Source organism: Terrapene carolina, unplaced genomic scaffold, assembly GCF_002925995.2.
Source record: "Terrapene carolina triunguis isolate 2854851 unplaced genomic scaffold, T_m_triunguis-2.0 Scaffold210, whole genome shotgun sequence".
NCBI classification, from domain to species: Eukaryota; Metazoa; Chordata; order Testudines; family Emydidae; genus Terrapene; species Terrapene triunguis.
The window spans coordinates 14464631-14479581 of record NW_020664561.1 but is presented as its reverse complement, the minus strand read 5'-3'; the positions used below and the strand labels follow the sequence as shown (position 1 = coordinate 14479581).

Here is a 14951-nt window from a genome sequence, read left to right as displayed (position 1 = left end):
ACCATCACTAACTAAAACACTTATACTACAGTATCATGTATTCTACCTAAATAGTGAACTCTCTGCTAAAGATCACTAATAGACAACAGTATCAGACCACTTCAAAACATCCCTTCAACAAATCTTTGCTGATCCCTTAGATATTTTCTTAAGACAGGCTTTACTGTATAAATAGAACTAATTTTAAATGCAAAATAGGTTAATGTAGCATTATGGTCAGTAAACTCAGAATAGAGAAATAAAGTTAAGGTTCTTTGAGGTGGCCTTGGCCTATTCGAACTTGAGATCTATCAGTTAGTTTCTTAAGGCTACATCAGTGTCCTCTCATCGCAGCAGATGTTCATAGCATGGACTGCAAAAGGCTATGCAGACCCAGCCCTCTCAATTGGCTTTGTTGTTTTCATCCCAAACTATAACTTAGTACATTTGGTAAAACGGTTGTTGCCTTGCACATTTTATTTTTATTTTGGACTTAGAGTTCTAGGATTTTTGATCCCAGCTGATCACACTTCCAAGGATTCTGATAAGAAAGGTGGATTTAAGCAATGTATGTCATTTCCCTCCTGGTTCCTTGAGGCAGACACATGCATTTGCTGTTTGTTCTGCTTACAGTAAGCCTGTTCCCCAAACTGCTGCACTGTGTGCAGAGCCTTCAAATCTCAAGTCTGCACCAGTAAGCAGCAGAGGTTTTATGCCATCCTCATCAAAGAGGCTTTAAAAGCTCAAACCCTGACTCTGATGTTGAATCAGCTGTCCTTTGACTGAATAGAGTAGACCTCTTTTAGTCTCAAAGCCAGGAAAATGAGGAATAAATTCCAAAATAAAGTCAGTTCAAAACAGATCAGTACTCGTAGAAGTCATAGGCATAACAGTCATGGACCCTGAAGTCTCGGACGCCAATAACATCAGCTCTGACGTGAACCTTTTTCATATAGAGGCAGATCTTTTAAGGTCATTCATTGGTGCCAGGAGCTCGCAGATATCTAGTGGTGTTGGAAGCAAAATACACTCCAAATATGAATCATATAGGAGCTCTGCTAAATATTCTTTAAATCCTCAGGAATCTCCACTGGTGGAACTTCACAGAACAGGAAGAAGGAAGTTTCATTTCTTTGGGCACATTGCAGAAGTTGACTGTTTGTGTGAGACCAAGCTCCGGATACGTTTTCTAGAATGGAGCAGTAAGGTGGATTCTAAAAATCTCTTCTGCTGCTGCTTCATGGGTCACTTTCAATTGTTAACAGACAGCACTGCAGCTGCATATTGCATTAACAAATAGAGTTCTCAGAATTTGTCTCCACAGTGATACTTATTTCTCCATGTCTTCAGAACTTCTGTGTTTTGAGCACCAGGCTTATAGAACTAAGATTGAGGAAAGCAAAATAATGTTTTGCTATTTTCACTTGGCATTTGACCAGCATGTTAAATGTGTATCATTATTAGGTCCTGGTTCAGTGCAACATGGCACATGCAATGAAACAAGTAGATCTGGAGAGGGAACAAATTTGGATAACTTAAATTCTTCGAATGATTGCTCATGTCAATTCCAAGTAGGTGTGTGCGCGCCACGTGCACAGTCGTTGGAAGGTTTTTCCCTAGTGGTACCCGTCATGTCGGCTGTGGAGCCCCCCGGAGTGGCGCATTCATGGCGGTCCCTGCTGACCCGCCACCTCTTCAGTTCCTTCTTACCACCAGTGATGGTCATTGGAGCAGCTTTTCTCTTGCGTTCGCAAGTGATTCTCTAGAGTGGATTCTCTTCTCATCTCTCTGTAAATAGTTTGTAAAGTTGTAGTTAGTTAAGTTTATGTTGGGGGTTACCCCTCCCTCGCAATCCCATCTCTGGGACTGGGGCATGCCTTGGTCTCAGGGCTTCAAGCAGTGCAGGTCTTGCCTCAGGCCCCTGCCCAAGGGATACCCACATGACTCCTGTCTCAAGTGCCTGGGAGAAGGACACCAGTCCAACAGTAAAATTTGCAGGGGCTTTAAGCCCAGGACCAAAAAGGAGCGGGACTTTCAGCTGAAACTCCTTTTGATGAAGTCAGCCCTTTGCCCTCAGCTAGCCCAGATAGTGTCGGACCCGGGGTTGGGCACTTTGGTGTGTAGTGCGCCAGCCTCAGTGCGGGAGGTCATGGCACCGAGAAAGGACTCATTTAAGGAGCCTCTGCACCGCCATTCCCAGCACCGAGAACCAGTTCCAGTATGAGACACCACTTGTAGTCTTCAGTGCCGCACAAAAAGAAGAGAGAGGACAGGGGGCACTCCCCTACTAAGACAGCGGACCAACCTTGGGTCTGTCTATGCTGGCACTATTGACTCTGGCCTCTTGGGGAGATCCGTCGAGTCTGGTCCTGGTGGACTCCCCAGTGCAGGAGGAGCTGGATCTTCCCTTCACGCCAGACACCTTTGAGGCACCAAGGGACCTGATCTCCATGACAGCACAGTATCCTGCCCCGCCAGCTCGTGCTCCGGCACAGACAGTGGTACCAGCGCTCGTCCATCATAGGGGCAAGCCTATGATGCAGCACCATTCCCCGGCACTGTCTAGGTCCGCACCACCCTGGTCAGGCTCGGACTTCTCCTCAGAAGTGGACTCCTACACATCCCGGCATAGCCAGTCCTGCTCCCAGCACCGCCTGAGGCAGGACAAGGGGCAGCTGGTGCCTATATTGTCCTGGCTGCTGCAGTGGCAGGGGCTGACTCGGTGGCCCTTTTGGACTCCATGGGCCTACCACCAAGCCCAGGGGCCCAGTTCTAGGTCCCTGTCGATGGTATCAGAGGCTCGGATGCCTCCATCGACCTCCTCTGTCACCAGGGAGCCTCCCCGTGATCAGGATGCGGAAGCCCAGACGGAACAAACAGTCAAGACTGGGTACCAACACGGGCGCTGGCACCATAGCGGCTGTGGCACTCAGTACTGCAGCTGCCACCTGCTCCGCTCAATGGGCCTTCACGCAGGTGGATCCCTGTGAGCCGGAGGGTCAGGAAGACCCAATGCCACCAAGGGCATCGTCCTCGTCCTCCCCAGATGATGCGGTGGCAGGGACCTCCACCACATTGCCTGGTATGGACACCAGGGCCCATCAGGACCTACTCAGGAGGATGACCCAGAACCTGAACTTGCAGGCAGAGGAGGCCTCTGAGGACACGGACCCAATGATGGACATTCTGGCTCTTGAAGGGCCCTTGAGGGTGGCTTTGCCCCTCATTAAAACTATACAAAATACCACCAAGGTGCTGTGGCACACACCCGCCGCCATCCTGCCGAGGGGGTAGAGTGTAAATACTTTGTACCCCTTAAATGGCACAAACACCTCTTTGCCCACTCCCAGCCTGGCACCTTAGTGGTAGAGGCGGCTAACCACAAGGAGCAACAGGAGCAACCGGGGCCTATGTCCAAGTCCAAGGATGTGAAGAAGCTGGACCTCTGTGGTCGGAAAGTCTACTCCACCGGGGGGCTCCAGCTTCACATAGTGAACCAGCAAGTGGTCCTGAGCCGCTATGCTTATAACTCCTGGAGTTCTCTGGCCAAATTCCAGGAATTGCTCCCAGCTGACTTCTGCTCCAAGTTTGGGGCAGTCCTGGAGGAGGGCAAGGTGGTTGCCAGGACCTCTCTTCAGGTTGCCCTGGACTCAGCAGACTCGGCCACCCACAATATGGCCATTGCCATAGCCATGAGGCGCAGCTCTTGGCTGCAGGTCTCAGGGCTCCCGCATGAAGTCCACAATACAATCTAGGACCTGCCCTTTGACTGCTCCGGCCTCTTTGCGGAACAGAGAGACTCAAGGCTTCATACCCTTAAGGAGTCGCGGGTGACCCTCAAGTTTATGGGGCTGCACACACCGTTGCCTCATGCTTCTACTCTGCCCCTCCTAGCCAGGACTATAGCAGGAAGTGGGGCAGAAGTATCAGGAGATGCCCATCTCAGTCCTCCTCCGGCCAGGGCCAGGCTAAGCAGCCTTTGAGCTCAAAGCCGAACTTTTGAAGGTGTGCCCGAGGACGGAGCACCAGTTCAATACCTGGATCCTTCCCTCTCCTTTTGTGAGCCATCTATCCCCTTTCTACAGTGTCTGGGCTCAAATAACCTCAGACCACTGGGTCCTGAGCACTATAGAATTGGGATATTCTCTCCAATTCTGTTCCCTCCCACCGACCTTCCCCGTCCCTCTTCAAGGACCCTTCTCACGAGCAACTTCTAGTACAGGAGGTACAAACGCTCCTACAGCTCGGGGCGGTAGAGGAGGTTCCTTTGGAGTTCAGATTACTTCTTAATCCCCAACGTCAAGGGTGGTCTTAGGTCCATTTTAGACCTGCGAAACCTCAACAGATTCATAAAGAAATTGAAGTTCCGGATGGTCTCCCTGGCTTCCATCATTCCCTCTCTGGATCTGGGGGATTGGTATGCCACCCTTGATTTGAAGGACGCGTACTTCCACATCTCCATAATCCTGTTTCACAGACGGTTTCTGCAATTTGTGGTCAGCAACATGCACTACCAGTTCACGGTCCTCCCCTTCGGTGTATCAGCGGCCCCCTAGGTGTTGAAGTGCATGGCAGTCGTGGCAGCTTTTCTTCAAAAGCATCAGATACAAGTCTTCCTGTACTTAGATGACTGGCTCACCTCAAGCCCAGGTGGAGGAACACGTGAACCTGGTGCGTGTGATGTTCCTCAGGCTCGGTCTCATTCTCAACGTGGCAAAGTTGACCTTAATTCCCACTCAGAGAATAGAATTAATCGGGGCCCTCTTGAACTCCACTCAGGCCAGGGCGTTCCTGCACAAGTCTTGTTTTCTAGCCATGAGCACCATCATAGAAGGTCTCCACTGGTTCCCCACCATGATGGCCTAAAATTGCTCGGACATATGACAGCTTGCCCTTAAGTGATGCAGCATGTAAGGCTGCAGCTCCGTCCCCTTCACATGTGGCTGGCTCAAAGGAACAGGCCGAACCGGGACCATCTAGACAGACTGGTCACGCGCTCTCCTCGGGTTCTCGAATCCCTCCACTAGTGGCTCGATCCACAAGTAGTTTGTGCAGGAGAACCCTTCTCCAAACCTCAGCCATCGCTCTTACTAGTCTCAGATGCATTGGCGCTGGGGTGGGGTGTGTACATGGGCGACCTCAGGACTCAAGGTCTATGGTCCCAGGCGGAACTAACGCTGCACATCGTCAGGGAGCTGCGTGCAGCGTGTCTAGCTTGCCACACATTTCAGGCCCATCTCCAGGGCAAATGTGTATCGGTGTTGACAGACAATAGGGGACTGGACTCGATGACCTCTCGAGGTCCCTTCCAGTCCTAGAATCTATGAACACCACAGTGATGTTGTATATAAACAAACACGGTGGTGCTCGCTCCTCTCCCCTGTGCCAGGACGCCCTCAGGTTGTGGATCTTTTGCATCGCCCACTCACTACAGTTGGAGGCATGATAGCTGCCGGGCTCACAAAATGAACTGGCCGATCGCCTCAGCAGATCCTTTCATGGCCACGAATGGTCTCTCTGCCCGGATGTCGTCAGCAATATCTTCTAGAGGTGGGGGTCTCCCCAGCTAGACCATTTTGCAACATGGAACAGGAAGTGCCAGCAGTTCTGCTCCTTTCTGAACCACAGCCCCAGCTTGATCACAGATGCCTCTCTCTTCTCGTGGACGGGGTGCCTGCGGTATGTGTTCCCGCCTTTCCCTCTCGTCCACAAGGTCCTCCTCAAGATCCAGCAGGACAAGGCATTGTTGATTCTCAGAGCCAGCATGACCCCAACACTGGTTCTCCACTCTGTTACACCTCTTGGTGGACATGCCCATGGCCTTGCCCACGATTCCGGACCTCATCATGCAGGACCACGGCCACCTCCAGCACCCCAACCTCCACCTCACAGCATGGAAATTTCATGGCTAAACTCGTTAGAGCTCCAATGCTCCAATTCACGTAGGGAGATTCTCCTTGGCAGTAGAAAGCCCTCCACTCATGCCACTTATCTGGTCAAGCAGAAAAGGTTCTCTATTTGGTCCTCGCAGAAGGGCACCCCTCCGCCGCAGTCTTCAATCCCCTTTATACTGGGCTAGGTATTCTACTTAAAGCAGCAGGGGCTGGCAGTCTCATTGATCAAGGTGCATCTGGCTCTTACTTCCTCTTTCCACCCGGGTGCAGCGGGGCGGTCAGTATTTGCTAACCCCATGGTTAGATGCTTTCTCAAGGGACCAGAGAGGCAATCGTGCACGCAGCGCGCACACACCTACTTGGAATGGACATGAGCAACACATCTCTAAGAACATCAATTATGAAAGGTAGGTAACCGTTTTTTATAGGCAAGTCATTCGTTGTAATTTGATACTTAAAAAAAAACCCAAAACACCTCACTGAGAAATACTCATTTTAACCCAAATGTTGTAACAGTTAATCAAACAGCAAAAAGGTATTAGCTGCTTTACGTATAGTGTGGAAATAAATGTTTACAGTGCTTTTCTTCTTTCAACTAGGAGCTGGAAAGCCTGAAGAAATTGTGATCGTTTCAGAGCCTACTCATGAGAGTTTTGTGGTATCCAAAGCCCAAAATGTGAAACTAATGCACCTCACTTTAGTACAACAGGGGACTGTTGATGGTATTGTGGTGGTTGAATCTGGTCATATGACTTTTGTAAACTGTATATTGAAATGTGAAGGAACTGGAGTCTGTGTGCTTACTGGAGCTTCTCTGACTATTACAAACAGTGAGATTACTGGAGCTCAGGTGAGTGCATAAATATCAAAAAATAAATTTAATATACAAGCAAGTATAAAATGTTAAAAAAAAAAACAGGACAAATACTGTTGTTGAATTGCAAGTGGAAATACCTCAAGTTCAAATTCTGTTTTGAAAACTTACATGTAATTTTCAGTTAACTTCCAATTTTCTGTAGCAAATTTGTTTAAACTCTTCAGGGCAGTAGCCTTGTTTTTATTTGTGGTGTTACTAGGGTAGAGTGCTATCCTCACCTATGGAATTAAGTGTTAGCTGGGAGTTGCTTTCCTACTTATTAAAAACCAAACTGAGAATTATTAAGCAATATTTTCATGCTTGGTACTTTTTACATGTAAAACACTGATGTAGTGACTAAAATATACCCCTGAAGATGTAATTTTAAAGTAATAAATGCTAAGCAATGAATAATGATTCCACTCCACCCTTCATTCCAGTGTGAGCAGGAGTTGCAAGGTCCCATAATTGCATAGTTTTATGGGTTTCCATTCCTCATTATAATAAATTGCAGTGGACCAATTTTGACATCTTATATTCATACGAAATTGCAGAACCACTTTTTACATACTTGACTGTACTCTGAATGCTTTTCCTGTGGCAATCCTTACTTTCAGGATTTAATTTTTTTGTTTTAACCTTCAGGGTGCTGGTGTTGAGCTTCACCCAGGAAGCACAGCCATTTTGGAGGGTAACAAAATTCACCACTGCAATAACTTCAAAACCAGTGAGAGTTCACAGGGTGCCCTAGGTGGAATTAACATTAAGGTAACTAACTGTGCTGTGTTCTCCTAGCAATTGTAACTGACACTTCTATAAAGTAATAGCTGTACTGTTGCAAATGCAGAAGTTAGTGGAAGCTAAAGAAATGAGGAACATCATGTTTATTGTAAAAATTGCATTTCTTTAGTTAAAATTTCTAATTCAAGAATCCAGTGGCTAAGTCCTTGGCTACCAACCATTACTGTGGAATTTCATGAATCCTACCAGGTAACCTCTAGTGTCCCAGCACACTTCTCAACTTTTTAGACACCAAATGTACAGCAGTTACTGAAGTGCTATGCATCAGGGCGCTGAGAGCGAACACTGAGTAAGAGCATTTGGTACCTAGGAAAGTGAGAGGCTGGTATGCTGGGCGGCGGAGGTGGTGGTTGGAAGGGCTGTCTTGGAAGGGGTCCCTGTGCCCAGGCTTCTTGTGGGGGATTGGTGGAGTGTCCCTGCTGCATGGGCTTCTTTTGAGGCAGCATGGAAGGGGTGTTTTTTAAGGGGAAAGAGAGGCAGTCCCAAGATCCACTATAGTTTTTAACTCAATCTGCTACCTCATATGTAAGGCTAAGATTTTGTCATGAATATTTTTAGTAAAAGTCACGGACAGGTCACAGGCAATAAAGAAAAATTCACGGAAACCCTAAAAATATCCACAACAAAATTGGAAGTCACTGGGCAGTTGTGGGGACTGTTCAGAGCTCCAGGATCCCTCTGCCGCCCATGAGGGTACCCTGCAGCTCCCAGCCGCTGCAGGCTGAAGTCACAGAGGTCTTGGGAAGTCATGGAATCCGTGACCTCTATGACAAAATCGTAGCCTTACTCATGTGAAAACTACACACTGCAAAATTAATTTGAGTTATCTACACTCAAGTTACTTCTTGAGTTAGCCTAGCTTGAGTGAGTGGCCACATTGCAAAACACTCAAGCTGCTGTGTTCACACTAGTACGGCACTCACTCGTGTGGCACTTAAGATTTCTGAGGTCATATTCTGTGGTTCTTTGTGCTGCAGTAACATGAGCTGCTCCATGACTTTCCCAGTGAATTGTGGGAGAACATGTCTTTCCTTTCTGGGCACACAAAGGAATTGTGGGAAATCAGTAGAGGTTGCCATTTGCGTGGAGTTTGCATTCATTCACTCTCCAGAAAGGTAGTGAGAGCAACTAATGAGTTGAGCTCAATTGAGCTTATACCTCTTAATGGGCCAGACAACTCAACTTAAGCACCATCACACTCAAGTTCACTGCAGTGCAGACAAGCCCTGCATTAGAATTGTACCTCAGGTTAGCTAACTTGAATTAGCAATATACCTTTTTTTCCACTGAAGCGAAGGCCTTGGTGTGAAGAAGTTTCTCTTTATTGCTGCTTCGACTGGTTGTTACACATGATCTCACTTGCTCTACTCAACAGTTAAGAATTTACCCTGAGTTAATGTTTTTTTTTTGTAGGTCCTCTTAGTCAACTTCTGTCACATTTTAGTTCCCATCTGTAAGACTTAGATTAGCCTATTAGCACATAGTTAACAAAAAACAAACAAACAAAAAAAACTATAGATGATCTGCACAAGAAGGCAGTGCTCATCAATTGTACATGTAATAGCATTTTGCCCATGAGCCAATACAGCTTGTTTTCATAGTTTGACTTAGAAACTAATGGTCCCATCTACTCTGACTACTTGTAGATCACAGGCTTTTGTGTTTCACCAAGTTACTCGTGTGTGAAACCCTACAATTTTTTTGACTGAACTAAAGCATATTTTCCATAAAGGCCTCCAATCTTGATTTGAAGCCATCAAGAGATGGAGAAATCACCACTTCACATTGTAGTTTGTTCCAATGGTTAATCACTCACTTCAGGTACCAGGCTGAGCTTGTAGGAACTGGCATTTAAAAAAAAAAAAAAATTGAGCAAGACTGATCTGGTAATCATTGAGACAATTACAATATGGGTTTTGCTGTAGGAGTAAAAATACATACATAAGGAATAAATCAATTTCCTGACATTTAAATTCTCAGCAAAACAGTTTTTCACAGTGTTCTCTTGTCAGTATCTGTACTAAATAGTGAGTTGGACATGGAATAGGTCATGTGTCTTGTGTAGCTGTGCTATCAAACTGCTGAGCAGTACAGGTCTGTCGCATCTTACGTGCATTTAACATGCGCGATTTCACCTTTACGCGGTCGGGGGGTGGGGTGGGTGGGGAGGGAAGTGCGGGCGATTCCACCAGCGTGAGACGTGAATTTGCTGTTCCCACTAAAATATTTTTTGCTTTGTGACTTGACAGCAACAGCATGTCTTTAGGCCTGTGATAAGGTTCTCCCCTATAATAACCCTGGAGGGTTGGCCAAAAAAAAAAAGTTTAAATAGTGCGTATGCCCCGGAGTGAGTGTGAGATGGGAGAAGCAAATCTGCTGTTCCCACTGCAGTACTCAGTCCCCCTGTGCCTCTCATACTGTGCGCATCTCGCCGCGCTGAGTGAGATTCTACTGTACCTGTACTGTTTAAAGATACAGTACATATTTTTCGTATAACATGGCCCCTAAACGCAAGCCACCTACTTCATCTGGTGCTCAACCGAAGAAACAGCGATCTGTTCCAACGCTGGAGGAAAAACTGGCTGTGTTGACTTAGACGGTATGTCCATCGCCAACGTGGCGCGTAAATACGGCTGCAACGAATCTAGCATCTGTGCCATCAAGATTCGAGAGAGAGAAATTTGTCAAGCCGTGGCATCAAGTGCTCCAGTAACTGCTAAGGTGACGAGCCAAGTGCGTGATAAGACTTTAGAGAAGACTGAAAAGGCATTAAACTTATGGCTGGAAGACATGAACCGTAAACGTGTGCCTATCAATGGCAACATGTTGCGAGAAAAGGCTCTTAGCATCTATGCGCTGTTCAAACCTCTCACCGAAAAGGGACAGCCTTCTGATAAGAAGGAATTCAAAGCCAGCCAAGGTTGGCTTAACGGTTTTAGGAACCGCTTCAACCTCAAAAACGTGCAGACTACTGGTGAAGCTGCATCTGCCAATGAGGAGGCTGCAAAAGCCTACCCCGAACAATTAAAGAAAATCATAGAGGAAAGGGGCTATCTTCCAGAACAAGTTTTTAATGCTGACGAGACTGGGCTCGTCTGGAAAAAAATGCCCACCCGCACTTACATTTCGAAATCAGAAAGACAAGCCCCTGGCTTCAAAGCAGCTAAAGACCGTGTTGCTTTGTGGCAATGCGACTGGGCATTTAATAAAGCCGGGCTTGCTCTACAGGGCTGCAAATGGGAGGGATAGCTCAGTGGTTTGAGCATTGGCCTGCTAAACCCAGGGTTGTGAGTTCAGTCCTTGAGGGGGCCACTTAGGGATCTGGGGCAAAATCAGTATTGGTCCTGCTAGTGAAGGCAGGGGGCTGGACTCTATGACCTTTCAGGGTCCCTTCCAGTTCTATGAGATAGGTATATCTCCATATAAAAATAAATAAATCCCCGTGCCCTAAAAGGCAAGAACAAAAATCTCCTGCCTGTGTTCTGGCAATCAAATAAAAAGGCTTGGGTGACGGCGGCATTATTTCTGGATTGGTTCCACAAGTGTTTCATTCTGGAGGTCAACCAGTATCTTGAAGAGAAAGGACTTGACTTTAAAGCGTTGCTGATCGTAGACAATGCTCCTGGCCACCCTGAGGCACTCCGGTTTGCGCATAACGACGTTGAAGTCGTCTTTCTCCCCCCCAATACCACCTCCATCCTCCAACCTCTCAACCAAGGCGTCATTAGCTGTTTCAAGGCCACGTACACGAGGCTTACATTCTCACAGATCCTTACCGCTATGGATGATGATCCCAATGTTAATGTGATGGAGTGTTGGAAGTCCTTCAACATTGCGGATTGCATCACTTATATTAAACAGGCAACGGATGCAATCAAGCCTGAAACAGTCAATGCATATTGGCGAAACCTATGGGACTGTGTGAATGATTTTAAGGGTTTCCCAACCATTGACAAAGAAGTGAAACTCATTGTTCAGGTGGCCAGGCAAGTGAGTGGTGATGGCTTCATCGACATCCTCGAGGAAGAAATTGAGGAATTAATTGAGGGCCATAGAGAAACACTGACTAATTAAGAGTTAGAGGAACTGATAAAATCGTCTACAGAAGATGACGACGAACAGGAAGAGCCAGCAAGTTGGAATCTTCATAAATTTTCTGAAGTGTTCCAACCAGCGAAACACTTGAATGATTTAATTTCTGAATATGATCCTTCTATGGAACGAAGCCTCAAAATCACACGTTGTATTACGGATGATGAGAGACCGTACCAAGAAATGTTTGAGGAGCTCAAGAGACAACAGTGACAGTTGCCAATCACCATGTTTTTAAAGAAAAAACAACCAGCAGCAGAGCCTACACAATCAACTTCTCGAGCTGAACCAGAGCCAACCACTTAGTCTACGACTCGCTCTCCGTCACCCAAGCCTGGCGATTCAATGATCGTGTTGTCAGGGGAAGAGGAAGACTAATCATTGGAGTGTGTACAGTACAAGACTAGCAAGAATATCCAGGATGACCGGTGACTGTTCAGGTTTACAGTACTGTACTGTTTTCATTTTTTATTCTTTCATTCTTCCATCTGTTATGTTATTAAAAATACTGTAAAATTATATTTTGCATAGGTAGTCTTTATATACTGTACTGTACATTGCTGTGTATGATACATAGTACTGTACAGAGTGGTATACACAACTGTACTTTATGGGTGATTTAAGGGATTTTCAAGGGTCATTTTGACTATATGCGATTTTCGCTTCACGCGCTGACTGCGGAACGTAACCCCAGCATAAGATGCTACAGACCTGTATTAGGATTTCAGTCAGAAAATGGAAGATTGACAATTTCAGTCCCATTGTGAACTGCTGCTAGGGCAGCAGAGCTGGCTATGGTGAATGGATTGCAAGCTACTAGTTATACTATACTTTGAGAAAGATACTTGCTTAAATATAGAAAGTGGGAAGCTTCAAAGGATGTTAGATCAAATTTCAATAAATTGAAACTGTAGTCTTAGTACTAAAATCAGTAGTTTTAAAAGTTAAAATGTATTTGCTAAGTCTTTTCAGATTTGAATTAGGTTGCTCCTTTTAACAGTTATGAGAGAATCTAAAAATCTGAGATAAGGCATTGTCATTTTGAGAGGAATACTTAGAACTATAAAGGAAAGTGAGTTTCTTTTGAATGTGAACAGTGCAAGCATTCTTTTATGCCATGTTTGAGTGTGTAAGAGCACAATGCACCCTTCAAAACTAGTTTGTTTTGAATCCTTAACAGGTTGTTCCTGTCCCTAAACTGAAGATGAAAAATAATCACATTTATAGTAACAATGGTTATGGAGTGACCATCCTTCAGCCTATGGACCAACTCTCTACTACAGGAGGGATACTGGAATTTACTGCATCGGGAGATGCAGAGGAAGATATGCTTTCCAAACTAATGCATGAATTGAGCCTAGAGATGAGTAGTAACACACTAGATGATATCAAGGGTCTCAGCATAGTTAATAGTTAAACATGCATTTGATGTATGTTTTGGTATATAAAAATTGTTTGATTAAAGCAACAGTACTCCAAGTTGAAGACTGTTAGTCTTAAATGCTTCTTTGAATTAATGTTATGGAAAATGACTAGAGTTGCCCTTTGTGCTTTGTTAACTTTTAGAGCATCTAACTCTAACACACACCTTCAGTCCTGGGTTACAGTGTGTGTCCTTTGACTTAATAGTTTAAACTGGGAACAGATATTTTTCCTCTCAGCAGGCTAGGAAAGGTCATTTTATAACACTGAACAACAGCCTAGTGTCTACAGTTGTCTGATCCTTAGTTTCTCCACTGTTACTACCACTGGTAGAACTGCACTGGCAATAACAGTTGAGCACTAATGTAGAACACCCTTACATAGTCATTATCCAGACCTACTCTGAGTAGGATTAGACAACTCTGACTAAAATGCCAGTGCTAACTTATTCACAGTGACCCTTCTATTGTGGTTACTATCAGTAGAGCTGCACAAGAAAATGTAGATAATGGAAAATCTCTTACCTGGTAATTTTCTTTCTGCTAGCAGTCTCTTCCACAATTCTGCTACATATGGGCAATTTCTCTCCTGGCTGCAGTTTGCAGAGGCATTTCAAAGCTGTGCTAGCTACACCCCCTTCTCCAGTCTACTGCCAGATGATTCATTCAAAAGCTGTGTCAAAACTTGTAGAAAATAATTAGTAACAATAATTCCAATGCCAACCAAATAACTATGTACAGTAAGTCCTTGCTTGGAAGGTAACTATCCAAATAAGATGTTCACCCTCAGCTGACAAGCCATCCGAGGGGGGTAGAATCGTTGGAGATGCTGCTAGCAGACAAAATGATCAGGTAGGAAATTTTCCATTCTGCAGCCCAGCATCTCCCACAATTCTACTACCTATAGGAAAAAGCAAGCAGTGGACAGGAGTAAGGAGGGGTAAGAGAACAAATGAAGAAAAGGAAAAACATTTTCAGGATTGCTCAAAAAGCAAGGTTATTACTGGATTACAGTCTGTAGCACCCTCTTGCCAAAGGAAGCCTCTTCAGAAGATTCTCTATAGTGTCTAATAAATGTTAGCCCTTCTCCATGTCGCTATTCTGCAGACCCCTGTGGTGGAAGCACATGCTCTTTTGGCCCAAGAGGTTGCATAGGGTCTTGTGGAATAGGCCTCAATTCCTTCTGGACCAGCACACATATGCCTTGTATGTCTGCACAATACATAGTCTGATCTATCTGACCAGGGATAGCTTGGATACCCTAAGGCCCTAGCATACTGGGTGAAAAGAAGCCAACAGAGAGCCTGATCTCCTTATGGATTCTGTACACTTGATATAAATCTTTAGTGCTCATCTGACATACAAGGTGTGCCATAGCTTCCCAGTCAGTGGCTGTGGCTTTGGACAGGATGAAGGGAGGACAGTCTCCTATGAGACATGGAAAGGCAAATTCTCCTTATGCAAGAACGTTTTTGAAATTCTTAGCACCACCCTTACCATCATGGGTTACATAATAAGGTTCATGCATAGATGAGTTCCAGAACTAGCAGCCATATCTGGTGGTTGTGATGGCAACTAGAAAACAGGTTTTGATGGAGAGGTGACATGGTGATACAGCTATGTCCAAGGCTCAAAGGGATGGATGGTTAGGGCTTTCAACACCAATGCTAGGCCCCACTTCAGGAAAATCAGTTTGACGGCTGATCTGGCCAGTGAAAATACTATGAGGAACCTGGATACCTGAGGCTTATTGGCCAGGGAGCCAGGGGATAGTGTAAACCAGTACACTATGAAGGGCTGACACTTAGCAAGCTGCGGTGCTTGGCATGAACTCTTATCCTCTCCTTTCTGAAGAAATTCCAAATTAACTGGAGTCCCACGATCTTTTACTCTGTGCTCTTGACACCA

General features: G+C 45.6%; 1 protein-coding gene across 1 annotated transcript in view; it reads left to right on the top strand.

Moving 5' to 3' along the window:
• LOC113407257 (testicular spindle-associated protein SHCBP1L-like) overlaps window positions 1-13039 on the top strand; it is a 59078-nt gene extending 46039 nt beyond the window's left edge. The window contains 3 exon segments of the mRNA XM_026655560.1: window positions 6473-6723; window positions 7375-7497; window positions 12803-13039. Of these exon segments, the coding sequence (XP_026511345.1) occupies window positions 6473-6723; window positions 7375-7497; window positions 12803-13039 (611 nt within the window).
• The last annotated feature ends 1912 nt before the right edge of the window (window positions 13040-14951 follow it).